Genomic DNA, 26,592 nt, shown 5'->3' with positions numbered 1-26,592 from the left:
CTGACAGGTTCTTTTGCAGTTTCCTCTGATTTCTCTTTTCTTTCAGGTTTGACTTCGTCAGCAGCAGCTGAGCTAATTTGTTGCCCTTCCTTGTTACTCACTTCATCTGAAGACTCCCCAGTCTCCTCTGGGGCACTCTTGAGCCAGCGGAAAAACTCGGAAGCGGCAGTAACAGTCACACCTTTGCCGGGTTCTTCGTCGGAGCTGTTTTCCCAAGCTTTGAAAGAATCTTCTGCTATAATCTTTTCATCATATAAACTATCAAAATAGGATTTGACAAAACCTGCATACAGAAAAGGAGAGACATATTAAGGTTAATTTTAACAGAATAACGCTTTTACGATTGATACAAAAAACTGAAGCTTATAATGTTCAAGAGAATTCGTAACCAATTTCCAATCTTAATCGTTTGTCGATGATAAATGACGTTTTTTACGGTAGCCACTCTTTCATTGTTGTGGTTTGAATACTTCAAAACTGTCTGTTTAAAAGTTGAAAAGAAAAGGTTACATTTTTTGTACTGACGTCATTGCTAACTGTAGGTTGTAGGTAACTGTTTATTGGCGAATCTATGACGTTACGCCAGGTGATCGCTTTTCCAACTATCATTCATTAAAAAGTTCTGACAGTGACAATGAAACAGTGCTGACTACAGCTATTAAATTTGTTCTTTCCCGACTAGAGAGCTCTAAGGTTTACAGTTTGTTTGCCATATACTTGTGACAAGTCAAGTCAAGTACTTGTGAAATCTTACCATTCTCATCATATACATTACGTCTCGGGGGAACAGCAGAGATAAATGGGGATCGATCTGCAACTTTATAACGAGCCTGAATACCTTAGACGTACTGTCACTCGCTTCCAACTGGTTTAAAAAAAGTAGTCGAAAGACAATGGGCAAATGCACATCTCGCGCGTGGACCAAACTGTGAAACTTCCTTTAAACAACTTCTAACTGTTTCAATAAGCATTCTATGTGTAGAAGTAAGGAAATTTTAGCTCATTAATCATTCTTACTCGGAGGATGATCAAACTGAACAAAAAGTGCCTGCACTGCGTAAAGAGCTTGGATTTCCAAACTAGCGTTGTCATCAATGTATTTTTGAAGGAGAGGCTTTCTCTCCTTCAGGATATTAATGTTACATTTGCAGACGCCTCCATCTTCTGTTAAAGAAGGAAAGCAAAAATGTGAACCAGTCTTAAAGGGGCAAGGTCACGAGGATATTGCTGTGTTAGTTCAATTCTGTGCTTTAGTCATTACTTAGCGCCTTACCATAAATACTCCTATAACGATATGAACAAGACATCAACAAAATTTCATCAGGAAGCACTACCATTAATGGTTTTTTCTTATTTTTGCAGACACATCATTAAAAGTACTGCATTACATGGCAGATTTTTACCCCAGCGTATGAGCCCATTCACAAAGGAAGTACGCACTACGTTTTCATGAACAAAAAACTTAACAGACGAAAATACCTTCATGACATTGACATTAACCATGTGCAACTCCTGCTCCCTTGGTTTTTGATAAAGGGAGGCAGAGTGACAGAGTGAACGCGTGGTTAGAGTGCTGGACGTGAAATTTAGAGGCCTCGAGTTCAATCCCCGCCTTACCGCAGGATGGATTTGTTTCTACATAGTCCCGAATTAAATCCCTCGGCCACTGCAATGAACAGCTAACTGGTTTGTCTCCGCCCAGTTGGGATTCTTATCATTTTTGTTTAAATTACTGGTTTTTGAACTAGTTTTTGAGACACAATGCAAGCTACTGGGTTACCAGCAAACGTGTAATCCAGCATGAGCATGGCATAAGCAATTAGACATGATTTGTGTTATTATAAAAATGGAAAATTCTCAACAGAAAACGAGCCTACATAGTACAAAATGGAGAATCAGAGAATATGGAGCCTGTGTAAAGAAAAAAAGCACTAATAGGACGTAATGTGACAAATACCGAAACGTAGCGAAACAGAGTGCAAAGAAAGGAACGTTTATAAACAAAATTACCTCTCTCCATTGCTCCTTCACAAACAACTGTTACTAAGGCCCTAATAAATGGAGGCGCCTTTGCATCTTCCGAGGAAACATTCCTCTGCAGAGAAAAAAACAAGAAATAGAAATACCGATAAATGTGTGAATTACGACGAAAGGTAAGCCTGAGGAATGATAAGTAAGGTAAAATTTAACAGTAAAATAATTTAAAAACCATTAAAAACATAAGCACGTAAAACGTGCTTGGGCTATATATTTTATTGCACTTATGGACCGAAACACGTGAATAAAAGCTTTTATTGCTTAGATAAACACATGAGTATACCCATTTTACCCAAGTTTTAGACAGACTAATTTATCGCTCCAAATTGTCCAGAATTTAGTATTGTTGTACATGAAAACAATGAAGTAAAAAAAAATAACGGCTAAAAACGTGAAAGCTGTGCTCACTTGAGTCTATCTTAACTGCTGCAGATTCAATTTTCTCTGTCTTGCCTTCAGCATGCAAATTCAACCATTTTTAAATAGAAGAATGAACATCAACATATCAAACTTTGCTTTTGGCTTCTTCCAATTCTATCAAAATTATTGGTTGTAGGAGAATTAAAATCTTTACTGAAAGCACTGACAAAACTAAATATGTTTCAGTTACTACTATGATTATACAGCAGAAAGTGTGCATGATGTGGTTGTGTATGCAGATTGCACGTAAAAGTTCAGTCACAGAATGAAACCTCCTAGCCTTTACGAGATTAAAAGCACTAGTTTTTCGGACATCTAAAAACACAATTATGTTTAATTCCAAGTTTAAAGTCAATAGCTAAATATAACATAGCTATTTCAATTTATTTTGCAAACCTTCAAAATATGTGTTTTTTGTACAGCTGGAACATTTCACCAGTTATAAAATAGTAACATGTATCGTTTGCGGTTGAATAAGGTCACACATTTTCACGGCAGCAGCCACACCCTTTAAAAGTAGATCGCTGCCCTTTAGTCAATTCAAAAGATAAGAAAATATGAAGAACCAAGATGAAAGTCTTAAAAGTCGCTTTGTTTGATCTTAAGCGATGTAATTTTATGACTCCATAATCTCATTAGTTCCTTGATATCATTAATAGTATAGTAGCTTGAACGTTTTTGGTCCACCAACCTGCAACAGAGACAAACATACTTAAAACCAACCATCAGGCGTTCTTTTTTTCCGGCAGAGCGAGAAAGTCTGCGAACGGCCAAAGGGATGAAGGACTGCCTGATCGCTGGTTAACATACTTAAAAAAACATACGTCATTAGACCACTGACATAATTCACTAAACTTTCACGTGTCATTTCACTTACATCAATCCAGTTGAACACCTCATCATTTCTTGCTTTTCTTTTCACTATAAGAGTCCTAAGTTCTTCTTGTATTTTAGCAAAATGCTGCTTAGATGAACCAGTGTTAAGAGGTGACTTGCCTTGCCCAAGAGCAAACTTGATATTCTAAAGAAAAAAAGGAAAGTTACGAATTAAAAAAAAACTGGAAATAAAAGGAAACCAATACCTCACTCTCAGTAACTTGTTGATCAACGGGTACCTCTCCAGCAGATTCTGTACTTTGTTGTGCTTCCTTGTTACCCACTTCATTTGCAGTCTCCCCAGTCTCCTCTGGGGTTATCTTGAGCCAGCGAAAAAACTGGGAAGCGGCAGTAACAGTCACACTTTTGCCGGGCTCTTCGTCGGAGCTGTTTTCCCAGGCTTTGAAAGAATCTTCTGCTATAATCTCTTCATCATATAAACTCTCAAAATAGGATTTGACAAAACCTGCATACAGAAAAGGAGAGACATATTAGGGTGAATTTTAACAGAACAAGACGCTATAGGAGCAAACACTTCGGCGTCGTGGTTGTGGATAATTGTGAATGCGGAGGAATAGTAAGAGATGATATTTTTCCAGATACCCTTCCATACAAATACCCTTACTTTTCTCCTTCTGTGTAACAAATCTCTTCACGGGAAGTCTGCTAGGTGCATGACTGTGACCCAATTCGATTATAATTTCTGTCATAAATAATTGCGCATGGCGAGATCTTATTTCCTCTTCTTTTATTTTCTCTACAACAACACTTTCAACTCCACACCTTATCCAGCAACGTAACTATAAACTAACATCACTACAATCCCTTACAAAAGTTGCTGAAATTTCACAATCTCCACACCGAGGATAATTCATGTACAACATTGCAACATGAATTAGAAATACGTATCTCGCAATAACCCTAGCGAAACTCGGTTTTTTAGTAGCGCCACTAAAGTTAAGCCCTGTCGGGCGGGGTTAGGAACTGGATCGGTAACCCACCGCAAATATCGTCGTAAAGGTCCCTACTTTGCTCTTTCCTTTCTTCTTCTTCTTCTTTTTTTGCATATTGTGTGGTGTTATTTTTAAAAGTTTATTGAAAATCATACTTAGCATTATTTCGGCCGCTGGATTTAGAAAAAAAAAAACAAAAAACAAAACAAAACAAAACAAAACAATAAACACGGAAGTACAGTTAGTGTCCATCGCAGCCGTTTTTAGGATAAAAATGGCTGCGAAGGAGACTAGTTCGCGTGAAAATTATTATAAGTTTACTTCGGGCCGTAGTACAGAACTGCCAGTAAAACTTTGATCTATTGGCGGGGAATTTAACCGGCAAAATAAAAAATTGGGGTTTTCCACGGTGTATCAAAGTAATTCCAAGCTAGATTCCAGGGGGAAAAGACAAGGTTTCCACGATAAAAAGCCAAACTGAAACGCACCTTGGAGAAACATATGGCTCAACATATTAAAGTAAACTCGTCTTCGCAGTGAGACGCACTGAAAATTGTTCTTGTATCTCGATTTTCGCTCATAGTTTAAAGCTACTAGCCCAAATTAATTCAATGTTTTTTGTGTAAAATACTTTTGAAGTCAATATTTCTCGCCAGAATACTAAATAACAACAAGCCGAAAAGTCACCAGCTTACCCCGTACATCGTACATAACTTATAGCTATTTCTCACACCTCAAGTTAACTTTGGTAGCGGTGGTGCAATCGGCTAATCCCGCAAAGTAGGGTCTCATCTGATCTGATGGGTCACACAAGTGAGTCGGTTCAAACCTCGGGCAAGCCAAAAAAATAATTCTTTCTTCCTCCAATAACAAAGAAATCGAACTGATCTCGAGACATCTCCAACTAATTCGGCGCTCACTTCGTCAAATAGCCGAATAAAGCCGAATACTTACAAACTTTGCATGCCCAATCTCGTCCCCAAAAAAGGCAACTTTGGGACATTCCTGAGCGTCGCGAAAGCTATTTGACGAAGTGATCACTTCGTCAAATAGCCGAATAAAGCCGAATACTTACAAACTTTGCATGCCCAATCTCGTCCCCAAAAAAGGCAACTTTGGGACATTCCTGAGCGTCGCGAAAGCTTTACTTCGCGCTCCGCCGAAGTTATAACGTTTTTACGATTGTTACAAAAAACTGAAGCTTATAATGTTCAAGAGACTACGTAGCCAATTTCCAATCTTAACCGTTTTTCTATGATAAATGACGTTTCCACAGTAGCCACTCTTTCAATGGTGTGTTTTGAATACTTAAAAACTGTCTGTTTAAAAGTTGGAAGGAAATGTTATATTTTTTGTACTGACGTCATTGCTAACTGCAGGTTCCGATACCAAGATGGCTTTATCAGTCTTACTTTATCAACAAATGTTTATTTGCGAATCTATGACGTCATTAAACAGTGATGACTAAAGCTGTTAAATTTGGTTTTGGTCCCGACTAGAAAGCTCTGAGGTTTACAGCTTGTTTGCCATATACTTGTGACGCTATATAAAAATAGTTGCCGTTGTGCAAATTGTTTGTTTTTTAGCACGACAGGGATGAAATCTTACCATTCTCATCATATACATTATGTCTCGGGGGAACAGCAGAGATAAATGGGGATCGATCTGCAACTTTATAACGAGCCTGAATACCTTAGACGTACTGTCACTCACTTCCAACTGGTTTAAAAAAAGTAGTCGAAAGACAATGGGCAAATGCACATCTCGCACGTGAACCGAACTGTGAAACTTCCTTTAAACAACTTCTAACTGTTTCAATAAGCATTCTATGTGTAGAAGTAAGGAAATTTTAGCTCATTAATCATTCTTACTTGGAGGATGATCAAACTGAACAAAAAGTGCCTGCACTGCGTAAAGAGCTTGGATTTCCAAACTAGCGTTGTCATCAATGTATTTTTGAAGGAGAGGCTTTCTCTCCTTCAGGATATTAATGTTACATTTGCAGACGCCTCCATCTTCTGTTAAAGAAGGAAAGCAAAAATGTGAATCAGTCTTAAAGGGGCAAGGTCACGAGGATATTGCTGTGTTAGTTCAATTCTGTGCTTTAGTCATTACTTAGCGCCTTACCATAAATACTCCTATAACGATATGAACAAGACATCAACAAAATTTCATCAGGAAGCACTACCATTAATGGTTTTTTCTTATTTTTGCAGACACATCATTAAAAGTACTGCATTACATGGCAGATTTTTACCCCAGCGTATGAGCCCATTCACAAAGGAAGTACGCACTACGTTTTCATGAACAAAAAACTTAACAGACGAAAATACCTTCATGACATTGACATTAACCATGTGCAACTCCTGCTCCCTTGGTTTTTGATAAAGGGAGGCAGAGTGACAGAGTGGACGCGTGGTTAGAGTGCTGGACGTGAAATTTAGAGGCCTCGAGTTCAATCCATGCCTTACCGCAGGATGGATTTGTTTCTACATAGTCCCGAATTAAATCCCTCGGCCACTGCAATGAACAGCCAACTGGTTTGTCTCCGCCCAGTTGGGATTCTTATCATTTTTGTTTAAATTACTGGTTTTTGAACTAGTTTTTGAGACACAATGCAAGCTACTGGGTTACCAGCAAACGTGTAATCCAGCATGAGCATGGCATAAGCAATTAGACATGATTTGTGTTATTATAAAAATGGAAAATTCTCAACAGAAAACGAGCCTACATAGTACAAAATGGAGAATCAGAGAATATGGAGCCTGTGTAAAGAAAAAAAGCACTAATAGGACGTAATGTGACAAATACCGAAACGTAGCGAAACAGAGTGCAAAGAAAGGAACGTTTATAAACAAAATTACCTCTCTCCATTGCTCCTTCACAAACAACTGTTACTAAGGCCCTAATAAATGGAGGCGCCTTTGCATCTTCCGAGGAAACATTCCTCTGCAGAGAAAAAAACAAGAAATAGAAATACCGATAAATGTGTGAATTACGACGAAAGGTAAACCTGAGGAATGATAAGTAAGGTAAAATTTAACAGTAAAATAATTTAAAAACCATTAAAAACATAAGCACGTAAAACGTGCTTGGGCTATATATTTTATTGCACTTATGGACCGTAACACGTGAATAAAAGCTTTTATTGCTTAGATAAACACATGAGTATACCCATTTTACCCAAGTTTTAGACAGACTAATTTATCGCTCTAAATTGTCCAGAATTTAGTATTGTTGTACATAACAACAATGAAGTAAAAAAAAAAAAAACGGCTAAAAACGTGAAAGCTGTGCTCACTTGAGTCTATCTTAACTGCTGCAGATTCAATTTTCTCTGTCTTGCCTTCAGCATGCAAATTCAACCATTTTTAAATAGAAGAATGAACATCAACATATCAAACTTTGCTTTTGGCTTCTTCCAATTCTATCAAAATTATTGGTTGTAGGAGAATTAAAATCTTTACTGAAAGCACTGACAAAACTAAATATGTTTCAGTTACTACTATGATTATACAGCAGAAAGTGTGCATGATGTGGTTGTGCACGCAGATTGCACGTAAAAGTTCAGTCACAGAATGAAACCTACTAGCGTTTACGAGATTAAAAGCACTAGTTTTTCGGACATCTAAAAACACAATTATGCTTAATTACAAGTATAAAGTCAATAGCTAAATATAACATAGCTATTTCAATTTATTTTGCAAACCTTCCAAATATGTGTTTTTTGTACAGCTGGAACATTTCACCAGTTATGAAATAGTAACATGTATGGTTTGCGGTTGAATAAGGTCACACATTTTCACGGCAGCAGCCACACCCTTTAAAAGTAGATCGCTGCCCTTTAGTCAATTCAAAAGATAAGAAAATATGAAGAACCAAGATGAAAGTCTTAAAAGTCGCTTTGTTTGATCTTAAGCGATGTAATTTTATGACTCCAAAATCTCATTCGTTCCTTGATATCATTAATAGTATAGTAGCTTGAACGTTTTTGGTCCACCAACCTGCAACAGAGACAAACATACTTAAAACCAACCATCAGGCGTTCTTTTTTTCCGGCAGAGCGAGAAAGTCTGCGGACGGCCAAAGGGATGAAGGACTGCCTGATCGCTGGTTAACATACTTAAAAAAACATACGTCATTAGACCACTGACATAATTCACTAAACTTTCACGTGTCATTTCACTTACATCAATCCAGTTGAACACCTCATCATTTCTTGCTTTTCTTTTCAATATAAGAGTCCTAAGTTCTTCTTGTATTCTAGCAAAATGCTGCTTAGATGAACCAGTGTTAAGAGGTGACTTGCCTTGCCCAAGAGCAAACTTGATATTCTAAAGAAAAAAAGGAAAGTTACGAATTAAAAAAAAAACTGGAAATAAAAGGAAACCAATACCTCACTCTCAGTAACTTGTTGATCAACGGGTACCTCTCCAGCAGATTCTGTACTTTGTTGTGCTTCCTTGTTACCCACTTCATCTGCAGTCTCCCCAGTCTCCTCTGGGGCACTCTTGAGCCAGCGAAAAAACTGGGAAGCGGCAGTAACAGTCACACTTTTGCCGGGTTCTTCGTCGGAGCTGTTTTCCCAGGCTTTGAAAGAATCTTCTGCTATAATCTCTTCATCATATAAACTATCAAAATAGGATTTGACAAAACCTGCATACAGAAAAGGAGAGACATATTAGGGTGAATTTTAACAGAACAAGACGCTATAGGAGCAAACACTTCGGCGTCGTGGTTGTGGATAATTGCGAATGCGGAGGAATAGTAAGAGATGATATTTTTCCAGATACCCTTCCATACAAATACCCTTACTTTTCTCCTTCTGTGTAACAAACCTCTTCACCGGAAGTCTGCTAGGTGCATGACTGTGACCCAATTCGATTATAATTTCTGTCATAAATAATTGCGCATGGCGAGATCTTATTTCCTCTTCTTTTATTTTCTCTACAACAACACTTTCCACTCCACACCTTATCCAGCAACGTAACTATAAACTAACATCACTACAATCCCTTACAAAAGTTGCTGAAATTTCACAATCTCCACACTGAGGATAATTCTGTACAACATTGCAACATGAATTAGAAATACGTATCTCGCAATAACCCTAGCGAAACTCGGTTTTTTTAGTAGCGCCACTAAAGTTAAGCCCTGTCGGGCAGGGTTAGGAACTGGATCGGTAACCCACCGCAAATATCGTCGTAAAGGTCCCTACTTTGCTCTTTCCTTTCTTCTTCTTCTTCTTTTTTTGCATATTGTGTGGTGTTATTTTTAAAAGTGTATTGAAAATCATACTTCGCATTATTTCGGCCGCTGGATTTAGAAAAAAAAAACAAAAAACAAAACAAAACAAAACAACAAACACGGAAGTACAGTTAGTGTCCATCGCAGCCGTTTTTAGGCTAAAAATGGCTGCGAAGGAGACTAGTTCGCGTGAAAATTATTATAACTTTACTTCGGGCCGTAGTACAGAACTGCCAGTGAAACTTTGATCTATTGGCGGGAAATTTAACCGAGAAAATAAAAAATTGGGGTTTTCCACGGTGTATCAAGGTAATTCCAAGCTAGATTCCAGGGGGAAAAGACAAGGTTTCCACGATAAAAAGCCAAACTGAAACGCACTTTGGAGAAACATATGGCTCAACATATTAAAGTAAACTCGTCTTCGCAGTGAGACGCACTGAAAGTTGTTCTTGTATCTCGATTTTCGCTCATAGTTTAAAGCTACTAGCCCAAATTAATTCAATGTTTTTTGTGTAAAATACTTTTGAAGTCAATATTTCTAGCCAGAATACTAAATAACAACAAGCCGAAAGGTCACCAGCTTACCCCGTACATCGTGCATAACTTATAGCTATTTCTCACACCTCAAGTTAACTTTGGTAGCGGTGGTGCAATCGGCTAATCCCGCAAAGTAGGGTCTCATCTGATCTGATGGGTCACCCATTGAGTCGGTTCAAACCTCGGGCAAGCCAAAAAAATAATTCTTTCTTCCTCCAATAACAAAGAAATCGAACTGATCTCGAGATATCTCCAACTAATTCGGCGCTCACTTCGTCAAATAGCCGAATAAAGCCGAATACTTACAAACTTTGCATGCCCAATCTCGTCCCCAAAAAAGGCAACTTTGGGACATTCCTGAGCATCGCGAAAGCTTTACTTCGCGCTCCGCCGAAGTTATAACGTTTTTACGATTGTTACAAAAAACTGAAGCTTATAATGTTCAAGAGACTACGTAGCCAATTTCAAATCTTAACCGTTTTTCTAAGATAAATGACGTTTCCACAGCAGCCACTCTTTCAATGGTGTGTTTTGAATACTTAAAAACTGTCTGTTTAAAAGTTGGAAGGAAATGTTATATTTTTTGTACTGACGTCATTGCTAACTGCAGGTTCCGAGTCCAAGATGGCTTTATCAGTCTTACTTTATCAACAAATGTTTATTGGCGAATCTATGACGTCATGTCTTGTGATCGCTTTTCCCACTATCATACATTAAAAAGTCCTAACAGTGGCAATGAAACAGTGATGACTAAAGCTGTTAAATTTGGTTTTGGTCCCGACTAGAGAGCTCTGAGGTTTACAGCTTGTTTGCCATATGCTTGTGACGCTATATAAAAATAGTTGCCGTTGTGCAAATTGTTTGTTTTTTAGCACGACAGGGATGAAATCTTACCATTCTCATCATATACATTATGTCTCGGGGGAACAGCAGAGATAAATGGGGATCGATCTGCAACTTTATAACGAGGCTGAATACCTTAGACGTACTGTCACTCACTTCCAACTGGTTTAAAAAAGGTAGTGGAAAGACAATGGGCAAATGCACATCTCGAACGTGAACCGAACTGTGAAACTTCCTTTAAACGACTTCTAACTGTTTCAATAAGCATTCTATGTGTAGAAGTAAGGAAATTTTAGCTCATTAATCATTCTTACTTGGAGGATGATCAAACTGAACAAAAAGTGCCTGCACTGCGTAAAGAGCTTGGATTTCCAAACTAGCGTTGTCATCAATGTATTTTTGAAGGAGAGGCTTTCTCTCCTTCAGGATATTAATGTTACATTTGCAGACGCCTCCATCTTCTGTTAAAGAAGGAAAGCAAAAATGTGAACCAGTCTTAAAGGGGCAAGGTCACGAGGATATTGCTGTGTTAGTTCAATTCTGTGCTTTAGTCATTACTTAGCGCCTTACCATAAATACTCCTATAACGATATGAACAAGACATCAACAAAATTTCATCAGGAAGCACTACCATTAATGGTTTTTTCTTATTTTTGCAGACACATCATTAAAAGTACTGCATTACATGGCAGATTTTTACCCCAGCGTATGAGCCCATTCACAAAGGAAGTACGCACTACGTTTTCATGAACAAAAAACGTAACAGACGAAAATACCTCCATGACATTGACATTAACCATGTGCAACTCCTGCTCCCTTGGTTTTTGATAAAGGGAGGCAAAGTGACAGAGTGAACGCGTGGTTAGAGTGCTGGACGTGAAATTTAGAGGCCTCGAGTTCAATCCCCGCCTTACCGCAGGATGGATTTGTTTCTACATAGTCCCGAATTCAATCCCTCGGCCACTGCAATGAACAGCCAACTGGTTTGTCTCCGCCCAGTTGGGATTCTTATCATTTTTGTTTAAAATACTAGTTTTTGAACTAGTTTTTGAGACACAATGCAAGCTACTGGGTTACCAGCAAACGTGTAATCCAGCATGAGCATGGCATAAGCAATTACACATAATTTGTGTTATTATAAAAATGGAAAATTCTCAACAGAAAACGAGCCTACATAGTACAAAATGGAGAATCAGAGAATATGGAGCCTGTGTAAAGAAAAAAAGCACTAATAGGACGTAATGTGACAAATACCGAAACGTAGCGAAACAGAGTGCAAAGAAAGGAACGTTTATAAACAAAATTACCTCTCTCCATTGCTCCTTCACAAACAACTGTTACTAAGGCCCTAATAAATGGAGGCGCCTTTGCATCTTCCGAGGAAACATTCCTCTGCAGAGAAAAAAACAAGAAATAGAAATACCGATAAATGTGTGGATTACGACGAAAGGTAAGCCTGAGGAATGATAAGTAAGGTAAAATTTAACAGTAAAATAATTTAAAAACCATTAAAAACATAAGCACGTAAAACGTGCTTGGGCTATATATTTTATTGCACTTATGGACCGTAACACGTGAATAAAAGCTTTTATTGCTTAGATAAACACATGAGTATACCCATTTTACCCAAGTTTTAGACAGACTAATTTATCGCTCCAAATTGTCCAGAATTTAGTATTGTTGTACATGAGAACAATGAAGTAAAAAAAATAACGGCTAAAAACGTGAAAGCTGCGCTCACTTGAGTCTATCTTAACTGCTGCAGATTCAATTTTCTCTGTCTTGCCTTCAGCATGCAAATTCAACCATTTTTAAATAGAAGAATGAACATCAACATATCAAACTTTGCTTTTGGCTTCTTCCAATTCTATCAAAATTATTGGTTGTAGGAGAATTAAAATCTTTACTGAAAGCACTGACAAAACTAAATATGTTTCAGTTACTACTATGATTATACAGCAGAAAGTGTGCATGATGTGGTTGTGCACGCAGATTGCACGTAAAAGTTCAGTCACAGAATGAAACCTACTAGCGTTTACGAGATTAAAAGCACTAGTTTTTCGGACATCTAAAAACACAATTATGCTTAATTACAAGTATAAAGTCAATAGCTAAATATAACATAGCTATTTCAATTTATTTTGCAAACCTTCAAAATATGTGTTTTTTGTACAGCTGGAACATTTCACCAGTTATGAAATAGTAACATGTATGGTTTGCGGTTGAATAAGGTCACACATTTTCACGGCAGCAGCCACACCCTTTAAAAGTAGATCGCTGCCCTTTAGTCAATTCAAAAGATAAGAAAATATGAAGAACCAAGATGAAAGTCTTAAAAGTCGCTTTGTTTGATCTTAAGCGATGTAATTTTATGACTCCAAAATCTCATTCGTTCCTTGATATCATTAATAGTATAGTAGCTTGAACGTTTTTGGTCCACCAACCTGCAACAGAGACAAACATACTTAAAACCAACCATCAGGCGTTCTTTTTTTCCGGCAGAGCGAGAAAGTCTGCGGATGGCCAAAGGGATGAAGGACTGCCTGATCGCTGGTTAACATACTTAAAAAAACATACGTCATTAGACCACTGACATAATTCACTAAACTTTCACGTGTCATTTCACTTACATCAATCCAGTTGAACACCTCATCATTTCTTGCTTTTCTTTTCAATATAAGAGTCCTAAGTTCTTCTTGTATTCTAGCAAAATGCTGCTTAGATGAACCAGTGTTAAGAGGTGACTTGCCTTGCCCAAGAGCAAACTTGATATTCTAAAGAAAAAAAAGAAAGTTACGAATTAAAAAAAAACTGGAAATAAAAGGAAACCAATACCTCACTCTCAGTAACTTGTTGATCAACGGGTACCTCTCCAGCAGATTCTGTACTTTGTTGTGCTTCCTTGTTACCCACTTCATCTGCAGTCTTCCCAGTCTCCTCTGGGGCAATCTTGAGCCAGCGAAAAAACTGGGAAGCGGCAGTAACAGTCACACTTTTGCCGGGTTCTTCGTCGGAGCTGTTTTCCCAGGCTTTGAAAGAATCTTCTGCCATAATCTCTTCATCATATAAACTCTCAAAATAGGATTTGACAAAACCTGCATACAGAAAAGGAGAGACATATTAGGGTGAATTTTAACAGAACAAGACGCTATAGGAGCAAACACTTCGGCGTCGTGGTTGTGGATAATTGTGAATGCGGAGGAATAGTAAGAGATGATATTTTTCCAGATACCCTTCCATACAAATACCCTTACTTTTCTCCTTCTATGTAACAAACCTCTTCACCGGAAGTCTGCTAGGTGCATGACTGTGACCCAATTCGATTATAATTTCTGTCATAAATAATTGCGCATGGCGAGATCTTATTTCCTCTTCTTTTATTTTCTCTACAACAACACTTTCCACTCCACACCTTATCCAGCAACGTAACTATAAACTAACATCACTACAATCCCTTACAAAAGTTGCTGAAATTTCACAATCTCCACACCGAGGATAATTCATGTACAACATTGCAACATGAATTAGAAATATGTATCTCGCAATAACCCTAGCGAAACTCGGTTTTTTAGTAGCGCCACTTAAGTTAAGCTCTGTCGGGCGGGGTTAGGAACTGGATCGGTAACCCACCGCAAATATCGTCGTAAAGGTCCCTACTTTGCTCTTTCCTTTCTTCTTCTTCTTCTTCTTCTTCTTTTTTTGCATATTGTGTGGTGTTATTTTTAAAAGTGTATTGAAAATCATACTTAGCATTATTTCGGCCGCTGGATTTAGAAAAAAAAAACAAAAAACAAAACAAAACAAAACAAAACAACAAACACGGAAGTACAGTTAGTGTCCATCGCAGCCGTTTTTAGGCTAAAAATGGCTGCGAAGGAGACTAGTTCGCGTGAAAATTATTATAACTTTACTTCGGGCCGTAGTACAGAACTGCCAGTGAAACTTTGATCTATTGGCGGGGAATTTAACCGGCAAAATAAAAAATTGGGGTTTTCCACGGTGTATCAAAGTAATTCCAAGCTAGATTCCAGGGGGAAAAGACAAGGTTTCCACGATAAAAAGCCAAACTGAAACGCACTTTGGAGAAACATGTATGGCTCAACATATTAAAGTAAACTCGTCTTCGCAGTGAGACGCACTGAAAATTGTTCTTGTATCTCGATTTTCGCTCATAGTTTAAAGCTACTAGCCCAAATTAATTCAATGTTTTTTGTGTAAAATACTTTTGAAGTCAATATTTCTAGCCAGAATACTAAATAACAACAAGGCGAAAAGTCACCTGCTTACCCCGTACATCGTGCATAACTTATAGCTATTTCTCACACCTCAAGTTAACTTTGGTAGCGGTGGCGCAATCGGCTAATCCCGCAAAGTAGGGTCTCATCTGATCTGATGGGTCACACAAGTGAGTCGGTTCAAACCTCGGGCAAGCCAAAAAAATAATTCTTTCTTCCTCCAATAACAAAGAAATCGAACTGATCTCGAGATATCTCCAACTAATTCGGCGCTCACTTCGTCAAATAGCCGAATAAAGCCGAATACTTACAAACTTTGCATGTCCAATCTCGTCCCCCAAAAAGGCATTTTTGGGACATTCCTGAGCGTCGCGAAAGTTATACTTCGCGCTCCGCCGAAGTTATAACGTTTTTACGATTGTTACAAAAAACTGAAGCTTATAATGTTCAAGATACCAAGATGGCTTTATCAGTCTTACTTTATCAACAAATGTTTATTGGCGAATCTATGACGTCATGTCACGTGATCGCTTTTCCCACTATCATACATTAAAAAGTCCTAACAGTGTCAATGAAACAGTGATGACTAAAGCTGTTAAATTTGGTTTTGGTCCCGACTAGAGAGCTCTGAGGTTTACAGCTTGTTTGCCATATACTTGTGACGCTATATAAAAATAGTTGCCGTTGTGCAAATTGTTTGTTTTTTAGCACGACAGGGATGAAATCTTACCATTCTCATCATATACATTATGTCTCGGGGGAACAGCAGAGATAAATGGGGATCGATCTGCAACTTTATAACGAGGCTGAATACCTTAGACGTACTGTCACTCTCTTCCAACTGGTTTAAAAAAAGTAGTCGAAAGACAATGGGCAAATGCACATCTCGCACGTGAACCGAACTGTGAAACTTCCTTTAAACAACTTCTAACTGTTTCAATAAGCATTCTATGTGTAGAAGTAAGGAAATTTTAGCTCATTAATCATTCTTACTTGGAGGATGATCAAACTGAACAAAAAGTGCCTGCACTGCGTAAAGAGCTTGGATTTCCAAACTAGCGTTGTCATCAATGTATTTTTGAAGGAGAGGCTTTCTCTCCTTCAGGATATTAATGTTACATTTGCAGACGCCTCCATCTTCTGTTAAAGAAGGAAAGCAAAAATGTGAACCAGTCTTAAAGGGGCAAGGTCACGAGGATATTGCTGTGTTAGTTCAATTCTGTGCTTTAGTCATTACTTAGCGCCTTACCATAAATACTCCTATAACGATATGAACAAGACATCAACAAAATTTCATCAGGAAGCACTACCATTAATGGTTTTTTCTTATTTTTGCAGACACATCATTAAAAGTACTGCATTACATGGCAGATTTTTACCCCAGCGTATGAGCCCATTCACAAAGGAAGTACGCACTACGTTTTCATGAACAAAAAACGTAACAGACGAAAATACCTCCATGACATTGACATTAACCATATGCAACTCCTGCTCCCTGGATTTTTGATAAAGGGAGGCAAAGTGACAGAGTGGACGCGTGGTTAGAGTGCTGGACGTGAAATTTAGAGGCCTCGAGTTCAATCCCCGCCTTACCGCAGGATGGATTTGTTTCTACATAGTCCCGAATTCAATCCCTCGGCCACTGCAATGAACAGCCAACTGGTTTGTCTCCGCCCAGTTGGGATTCTTATCATTTTTGTTTAAAATACTGTTTTTTGAACTAGTTTTTGAGACACAGTGGAAGCTACTGGGTTACCAGCAAACGTGTAATACAGCATGAGCATGGCATAAGCAATTACACATAATTTGTGTTATTATAAAAATGGAAAATTCTCAACAGAAAACGAGCCTACATAGTACAAAATGGAGAATCAGAGAATATGGAGCCTGTGTAAAGAAAAAAAAACACTAATAGGACGTAATGTGACAAATACCGTAACGTAGCGAAACAGAGTGCAAAGAAAGGAACGTTTATAAACAAAATTACCTCTCTCCATTGCTCCCTCACAAACAACTGTTACTAAGGCCCTAATAAATGGGGGCGCCTTTGCATCTTCCGAGGAAACATTCCTCTGCAGAGAAAAAAACAAGAAATAGAAATACCAATAAATGTGTGAATTACGACGAAAGGTAAGCCTGAGGAATGATAAGTAAGGTAAAATTTACAATAAAATAATTTGAAAACCATTAGAAACATAAGCACGTAAAACGTGCTTGGGCTATATATTTTATTGCACTTATGGACCGTAACACGTGAATAAAAGCTTTTATTGCTTAGATAAACACATGAGTATACCCATTTTACCCAAGTTTTAGACTAATTTATCGCTTGAAATTGTCCAGAATTTAGTATTGCTGTACATGAAAACGATGAAGTAACAAAATAACGGTTAAAAACGTGAAAACTAGGCACACTTGAATCTATCTTGATTGCAGCAGATTCAATTTTCTTTGTGTTGCCTTGAGCATGCAAATTCAACCATTTTTTAAATAGAGGAATGAACATCAACATATCAAACTTTGCTTTTAGCTTCTTTTAATTCTATCAAAATTATTGGTTGTAGGAGAATTAAAATCTTTACTGAAAGCACTGACAAGACTAAATAAGTTTCAGTTACTATTATGAGTATACAGCAGGAAGTATGTATGATATGGTTGTGCACGCAGATTGCACGTAAAAATCGCTGACCTTGCTTCCTTTACAGTTCTGTGACAGAATGAAACCTCCTAGCGTTTACGACTTTAAAAGCACTCGTTTTTCGGTCTCGCTTCTAAAAACACAATTATGGATAAATCCAAGTTTAAAGTCAAGAGCTAAATACAACATAGCTATTTCAATTTAGTTTGCGAATCTTAAAATATGTGTTTTTTGTACAACTGGAACATTTCACAAGTTATGAAACAGTAACATGTATCGTTTGCGGTTGAATAAGGTCACACATTTTTAAGGCAGCAGCCACATGAAAATATGAACCCTTTAAAAGTTGATCGCTGCCCTTTAGTCAAACCAAAAGATAAGAAAATGTGAAGAACCAAGATGAAAGTCTTAAAAGTCGCTTTGTTTGATCTTAAGCGATGTAATTTTATGACTCCAAAATGTCATTCGTTCTTTGATATAATTTATGAGTATAGTAACTTGAACGTTTTTAGCCCACCAACGTGCAACAGAGAGAAACATACAAACATACTTAAAACCAACGATCAGGCGTTCTTTTTTCACGTGATTACCAAATTTTCTCGGATGGGTAGATTACCACATTTCCTTAGCTCCACGTGTCATTTCACTTACATCAATCCAGTTGAACACCTCATCATTTCTTGCTTTTCTTTTCAATATAAGAGTCCTAAGTTCTTCTTGTATTCTAGCAAAATGCTGAATAGTGTTAAGACATGACCTGCCTTGTCCAAGGGCAAACTCGATATTCTAAAGACAAAAAAAGGAAACTTACCAATAAAAAAGTAATGGAAATAAAAGGAGAATACTAGTGTGTTAAATATAAGAAAAAGACAAGCCATATAATAGTTCTTAGTTTATTTTCAGTGTCATTTACAAAGGCAACTAAAGAACATGCTAAACATTGGTCAGCAGAACTAAAGAAAAGCCGACAGTAACTTTGTAACCTAACTTTACTTGAAACAGAAACCTCTTGCCCTCTTGTCTTTGCAGAACGTATTAGATACTTAACCGAAGTTTCAATACAGGTGAGAGTTGACAAAAGCTAAAGAATACAAGGATAATATGATGCAAAGCTGGTCGATTAAAAAGCACGGTTAGGGACCTTTTCATCTTATCTTTTCTTCTATGGTGCTTCATGTAGAACTTTAACATGATTGTCTCAGGTGTACAGACCATGATACTAAAATCGTCGTTGTTTCATGTACCTGGTCCTTTGCGAATTGCTTGACTTCCTCTTCATTTTCAAAGAAGGTATTTAACGACACTTCATATCTATTTAAAATTGCCGACACATCTTCCCGACTCTAGGTAGAGAAAAAAAGGATATGATTCAGTAACTTTCAAAAAACTCAAATCTGAAGTGTCACAGCCTGTAAGCTTCATGTACACTGCACGTTAGCTATGTGAATTAGGTGACATGGGCTCCAACTACCTATAATAATACAATCTATATTCAACTCACCGTATCACTTATGGCTGTTTGGAGCATGTAGGCAAAGAGTTTTGCAGCCTTGTGTTTTGGCACATATTTTAGTATACATTTAGAGAATTCATTCAAGTCAATATTTCCATCAAAGGCAGTTGGACCCAAGAGCTCTCCAAGGTAATTCCAGAGCTGTGGAATGTCTATTTCTATGTCTCCAGCATATTCAAGGACTTGTTCAAGCCTGAAATCAATAATAATAATAATAACAATAATAATAATAATAATAATAATAATAATAATAATAACAATAACAATAACAATAACAATAACAATAACAATAATAATAATAATAATAATAAACAGCTGAAAGAAACTTTTGAATGTTGACATTTTTTTTTGATCGAAATGAAATGTTTTTAATTCGAATAAATTTTTCTTAGTTAAATGAACTCTTTCTAAGATAAATTAAGGGCTTTTTGAATCGACAGGAATTGTAAATAGTGTTTTGACTGAATAGTTTTTTTTCTTTTTTCAAGCGAATTAGTTGTAAATAGGATTTTAATAGTTAGCACTGTTTAAAAAAAACATTGTAAATAGGATTTTAATAGTTAGCATTGTTGTCAATAAAATTTCTTCATAAAAAAAAAAAAAATTAATAATAATAACAGTAAAATGAAATAAAAATGTACGATTTCCTTTTCAGAATCAAACCCGGCAATGAACACTTCCCACTAGAGGACAAGCCGCATAAACAGACACCTAACTGCAGTCCTGGTAATTTCAACAAACCGCTAAAAACCTGCATTTTTAATCTCCCGTAAGCAAACACCTACACCTAGCACTGTACAGTACCAAATCAAGGATCTCACTCTTACAGACTGCGTCCCTGATTCCTTGCGTTGAGAAGCCTCCAGAAACGAAGGTTATAGGAGGTGCTTTTATCAACCTCACTTTGCATGATTATTATCTGTCGTACAAGTTGGTTCTAACTTGAAATAAAATTATCTCCATTGTCCATTCACATCAAAGCTATATCAGGGAGTTCTTTTACTGTGTTGCAAGAAATGGGTTCAATGTGGAATCTAACGATGAATGGGGAGCGCACCGCTATTAATAATAGATGGCTTAATTCTGGACTCCCGCGAGACAAAATTGTAATCAAAAAATACTTTTAGCGGTTTTTTTTTTCCAACAATTGTAGAAAAGTACCAAGAGTTGCCCATGGGGAAGACGTAGCGTTTATTCTAGGCATAGTTAACTATGTTCTAGGTATTTAGGAAAACTGCACAAATCGTAAATTAGACCCTTCCCAGATCTAGAGAGAACGCCTTAAACTCAGTGAAGTTGCCAATAAGAAGTTAGAAGCAAACAAACCGTCTGTAAAATTTTGCGACTTTGTTGAGCAATATCTTCGCTCTCTTTGGACGTATCACCTTTAAACTTGGTAAGTTGCCTTATTTTAAGGCCCTCGTTCCAGCAGTGTAAATGGATATTACTGATCTTTCAAAAAAAACCGTGGAAGGGTCTATTATTTAAAAAATATTCACGCTTTTGTAATTGCGTTCGCAGGAAGGAGAACGCATATTATTCGAGTCATTATTCCCAAGGGAAAACAAAGTTCCGCGGGTATCGACTTGGAAGCCATTTTGATTTCACGGTTTGGCTTACAACAGTCAAATGTAAACGCGATGAATCCACTGCAAAACAGTCAATATTCGTAGATATATTCTTCAGGGGAAGCATTCAGCTGAGTTTTGCTGCCGCTCCTTCACAGAAGAAATCAAAACTTTGAGATAATAGATCAGGAGAAACATAAAATCGAACAAATTTACATTTGGAACGCTATGACGACCAAATTAGTTATGTAAACATTGATTTACGTCATCAGTATGGCATTTCAGTTCATGTTTACTTGCTTGTTTATCTTTAACAAGCAAGACGCACGACTCATACGCGACTGAAATCTGCACGACCCACTCGCCCACGCGATTTAGCCACTCTCGATGACGTTCCGCCTTTAAACAATCACCGCAGTCAAATGTCTGAGGCGTTTTTAGTATTATTATATTAGGCATTAAGTGGAAACATGGGAAAGAATGTTGAAAATAATAAGCTGATAGCACTTTCTTCATTTTTTTTAATAAGCTTCTTGTTCTTGAAAGCGCTTCACGCCCGTGTAAAGCTATGCATAAAAATGGCGCCAAAATTTTTACTACTCAAAGTTGCTTTATTTCGTTCCTGATATTTTAAACACTGTTTTTGTTAGCCCGTGAGAATGGTATGCCCGTTTTTTAATTATAGTCTCTGAGGATTGTTTTCCAATCTTTGCTTGGTCGTTTACTGTCAACAAACCATCACTCTGCACCAACACCTTTTGATCCCAAGGCTCACTTGTTATAATGAAGCTGTAAAAGGACTAACGCGTTTTGGGGTTAAAGTTAAAGAAAGAAACAAACAACTGAGATTTCATATCAAGATGGCGTTTTATATCACCTACGAATAATAACTTAAAAACAGTCCCTTGTTCAGTTAAGATATTTTGTCACTTCATTTGGTACAGGTACTAAAATTATTGTCAATCGTCATCTACTCCATCGATACTGCACAGCTGTAAGACTTTTTAATTGCTTTCGATTTCTGGCCCTATTCACAATGCTTCCGGATCACATGTTTTGCCTCGCAGATGTCAAAAAACAGAAAAACAGTTACTCTCCTATAATAGCTAGCTAAACAAGAAGAGTGTTTCGTAGTTTAACCATTTTTTTGCAATCTAGCAATCCAAAATTGAAATATATTTGAAAAATATTTTTAAAATATATTTTTTAATCAGTGACTTTAGTTTAATTTCACATATTACTTGGGATAGCACTTTGCCATGTCAATGTGCAAATTCACTATACGCCAGGCTCCAGTTGTTCGAAAATTGGGTAGCCCTATCCACTGGCTCATGTGCATTGTTAAAGTTGCTCTCTCACTTAGGGATAATAGGTCTTTTAAGTCAAACCCGCTTGGCTCATCAGATGGGTCCTTTCGTACTCTAAAATTGAGACATGACTTGGTAGAAGTGTGCTGATTATCGATTATTGATCAAAAACCTAAAGCAAAGTGATTATCGGTTGTACAAATGTTCAATTGATTATTGTGGAATAGAACAAAAAAGTTGTTGACAAACAAAGACATTAATACATGTGAGTTGCCTTTTCGATGGGCTCATAATATAGCTATAATGCATTGATGACCCTTTTCTGATATTTTTTTGTATGTTCAAGTCAAGTCCGAAAACATAGTGCATCAGTCATGATTTATTCACCCTGTTGGTTTCCAGTTTTTTTTTTGTTTTGTTCACTTACAAAATTATTTTCAGTGTGGAAAGTGATCCAAAGGGGTCACACAACTGTCATCTACTATAATCCATTATCAGACAGTTGGGTCAATCTGATTATTTCTGATGATATGATTATGAAACGGACACTATGACTAAGACTAACCAACACCTGCAAGTGCGAGACTTTGCAAGCATTTATGACAGCATATCTAACAACTTCAACCCACACTTAAACAAGCTGAAAGCCCACTATGCTAATGGCGACTCTGGCGCAAAACACTCCAAATGCCTAGTCAGCCCTACATGCAAAAATGCCATGATCAAAAACCTGCCTATAAATGGTAGTTAGCACAAGTTTAGGCTATTTAGGATCTTAAATAGGTTTTTACTTTCTGAAGAAAAAAAAATACAATGTAGCTAAGAGTATTTAGTGGTTCAGCTTATTCCTCACATAAAGTGTGCATATCAGGGACCGTTCGTTTTTTATGAGAGAGGGGGGGCTGGTGGGATTGGGGGGGGGGGGCACTTGAAAAAAATTGGCTTGAAAGGGGGGGCCAGCCGAAAAAAATGAAGGAAAGGGGGGGGGGTTGGACGAAAAAATTAGATTAAAAATAGGATAAGAGATGTTGACAAATCGAAGAAAAATTGTGCTCTTTTATTTATAACAAATATGCTAAAACAGTTCCAGGGTAACAAGAAAACTTCTCAACAGCTTTTATATTTTATAAGGACACTGAACATACCATAATAACAGTCTTGAATAGCAACAACTTTCTTTTCATTCATAAAAATGTTGTTGTCAAGCTCATATAATTAAAACCAATAATCTGAGTCCTGAATTGGAACTGACCTCGTTACCAGAGCTTTTCTCTGAGAAATTTAATTATCAATTTTTTCACAACACATCGTACCTGGTACAGTTCCACAATGCAGGAGCTAGGAAAGACTCTGTTCCAGGCCATAGTTACTTCCAGAAAATAGAGAAGTTTATTAACGAACATTATGAGGAGGGTGAGAACTACAGGGAGTTTCTGAAGTTTTCTTGTGGAGTAAAGGTAGGACAAGTTTGTTCTTTTTGTTGTGAATGGACTGGACCACCTATAGGGAGATGCCCGAAACCATTTCCTGATCATGCCTGCCTTCCACAGTACCACTACCTTCCTTACTAAATGAGGGGCGTGATCCAGACGATTGGCAACCAAGAGTCCAGTTGAAAAAGGCACATGCCAGTGGTAGCGTAGTTTTGTCTGACCCAGAGAGCGTAGCTAGATTTGAAGACAAATTCATTGTGAAACCAAAGTTTGTGGTTGACTATCTCCAGCATCTTGAGGTCATAGAGTTTAAAAAAAAAGACGAGACTGGCGGAAAGGGCAAGGGAAAGTAGGGAGGCAAGAGAAAAGTCCTGTGATGATTATCATTTGGCTACTTTGTGCGAAGATGCCGCCAAGCTAAAAAAGCTCCGTGTGCCAGAATTGAACAAATACTTACAACATCATGGGCTATTAAAACAGCATCAGAAGAGCAGCAAGAATGACAAAGTGAATACAATTATGGGACACTTCCTGCAGATGAATACTCTCAGAACAGGGCAAGCCGAAGTGAGAGGCAGCAATGAATCAGGTCAACTAGACACCAGTGGTGAAAGCAGTGAGGGAGAAGAAACTGATGATGATTACAAGAGTGATGCCCCTGACTCTGAAGACGACTCAAATGATGTCGTTCTTGCTTTTATCGCCTCAGACGAGGAATATGTAGACGAGCGGCCAGCTACAACACGCTCAGGACGAGCAGTAACAAGAAGAGCTGAAATTGACTTTTCATTCTTTTGAGTGAGGATTTGTTAAAAACAGCTTTCTAGCTTTCAGCTTTCTTTCACTAAATTACGTGAAATGTAACAAAACGAAATTTTAATGCAGTAACTTTTTAAATACCTTGTGTATTTTTTTATTCATGGAGGGGGGGGGGGGCCTTCCAAAAAATTACTCTGATGAGGGGGGGGGGGGGCCATGCGAAAAAAATCGGAAATTGGGGGGGGGGGGTCATACAATTTTCAAATTACACTCCTCCAAATCCCACCAGCCCCCCCCCTACCCCATAAAAAATGAACGGTCCCTCAAGTTAGAAGTTACGTAAAACATGTATTTTCTGCTGTTATTCCAAGTAATTAGTCGCAGTTGTTTTCGTTTCACACCTGCCGCACTCACTATTGTGCATTCTGTTTTACATACATGTTCTGATTGGCCAGTCATTAGTATTTATACTCTCCGCTGTCTCCTGAGTACCATTCACGCTCGCGGTTCCATACAGTCTATTCATCTTTCTGGTTGCGTGACCCCCACCCCCCCCCCCCTCCCCTCTACTACAGGTTTCGTCATTGCCTTTACCTTTTAGGCCCTGGAGACGCTTCTGGCGACTTCTTCCGTTGTTTAGACACTAGGCTAAGGACTGTAGTTACATGTTCTGGCCGGGAAGCTACCTGTCTCATAGCTACAATACTTGCCCTGGAATCTCCTACAACAAGCGAACCGCAGGCCAACCAACTCAATCAAAGTAATGAAAATGACTTAGAGGAGGTAGATCAAATTACACGGAATAACGAACTTGAAAGCGGATATTCATTAGGTTTCAAAGGTAATTTGAAGAATAATTTAGGCTTCTGGAGATCTATAGGTACTCCGGATTTTATTTTGTCAATTATTGGAAACGGCTACAAGTTGCCGTTCGTTAGTTTTCCATTGCCTGTAAAACTAAGAAATAATAAGTCAGCTCGACTTCATGTTGATTTTGTGGACCAAGCTGTTCTTGAGCTTGTTAACTCTGGTCCGGTGCGTATGGTTAACGAGTAGCCTTAAGTTGCAAACCCCTTGTCAGTTTCTATACAGCCATGCGGTAAGAAGAGTTTAATTCTTGATTTACGCGATGTCAAGAAGTCTTTAATTAAGCAAAGCGTTAAGTACGAGGACTGGAAAATTGCTATGGTTTATTTTGCGAAAGACGCGTACATATTTTCTTTTTTTATTTAAAAAGCGGTTATCACCATATCGATATTGCGCAACAGCACCAACCTTTTCTGGGGTTTTCATGGCGGGCGCCTGATTCCGTCAATTAAGTATTTTATTCTTAATTTTCACTGTGCTCCCGCTCGGTCTCTCCTCTGCCCCTTATGTTTTCACAAAGGTTTGAAGTCTTCAGAAAAGTATTTGAGAATACAGGGTCTTTGTGCAGCCATCTTCTTGGACGATGATTGGGCGATTGTTCAGGATAGAGAAAGTTGTCGCATTAAGGCCGTAGCTGTAAGGGGGCCAATCGGTATGTAACTGTAACTGTAACGAAGGCCAATCGGTATGCGAACCCACCCAAGTATTGGATTAGTTAGGTATAACCTGGAATTCTGCACTGGGTACTTTAAAAATTGTAGAAAGAAGAATTGTTAAGATTATCAATACAATGGATCATATTATTGAAGCCGATGTGTCTGCGCGAGTGTTGGCCTCCTTTACGCGTCAAATGATTTCTGCCGGGCCTGTAGTTGGTAACATTGGCAGGATAATGACCAGACATTGTGTCTTGACTACCTTGTGCAAAGACAATCGGGATTCCGTATTCCCTCTTGACGATTACTGCAAAGAACAACTGTATTTTTGGAAGGACAACATGGTTACTATCAACACTAGGTATTGCTTTGTAACTAAAGATCCTAGTTATTTTGTATATTCAGATGCCAGTGCTACCGGGAGTGGAACAATTATTGACTTTAACAATGATTTTGTGTTTCACAAAATGTGGACGGAGAGCGAGAGCATTCAAAGTTCAACGTGTAGGGAGTTGTCTGTTGTTGAGTTTTCATTGCTATCATTTGCCTCAGTGCTTAAGGGACCACAAATTAAGTGGCTTACCGATAGGCAAGCAGCTGCTAAAGATTGTTGAAGTGGGCAGCATGAAATTAGGTTCGCGTAAGATGGCCTGAAGGATTTTTGATATTTGTATTCGATAGAGGATTCATTTAGAAGTGCAAT

At 37.9% G+C, this 26,592-nt stretch overlaps 1 protein-coding gene across 1 annotated transcript in view; it reads right to left on the bottom strand.

Annotated features, from left to right (window-relative positions):
- Nucleotides 1-26,592, bottom strand: part of LOC140950207 (eukaryotic translation initiation factor 4 gamma 3-like) — a 61,222-nt gene that overhangs the window by 1,594 nt on the left and 33,036 nt on the right. Inside the window, 14 exon segments of the mRNA XM_073399445.1 lie at nucleotides 102-283; nucleotides 1,018-1,164; nucleotides 2,011-2,095; nucleotides 3,335-3,478; nucleotides 3,573-3,799; nucleotides 6,158-6,304; nucleotides 7,151-7,235; nucleotides 8,477-8,620; nucleotides 8,716-8,942; nucleotides 11,228-11,374; nucleotides 12,221-12,305; nucleotides 13,544-13,687; nucleotides 19,031-19,129; nucleotides 19,288-19,492. Coding sequence (XP_073255546.1) covers nucleotides 102-283; nucleotides 1,018-1,164; nucleotides 2,011-2,095; nucleotides 3,335-3,478; nucleotides 3,573-3,799; nucleotides 6,158-6,304; nucleotides 7,151-7,235; nucleotides 8,477-8,620; nucleotides 8,716-8,942; nucleotides 11,228-11,374; nucleotides 12,221-12,305; nucleotides 13,544-13,687; nucleotides 19,031-19,129; nucleotides 19,288-19,492 — 2,068 coding nt within the window.

Source organism: Porites lutea, chromosome 1 (assembly GCF_958299795.1).
Source record: "Porites lutea chromosome 1, jaPorLute2.1, whole genome shotgun sequence".
In the NCBI taxonomy this organism is placed as follows: domain Eukaryota; kingdom Metazoa; phylum Cnidaria; class Anthozoa; order Scleractinia; family Poritidae; genus Porites; species Porites lutea.
This window is presented reverse-complemented; position numbering and strand designations above follow the sequence as displayed.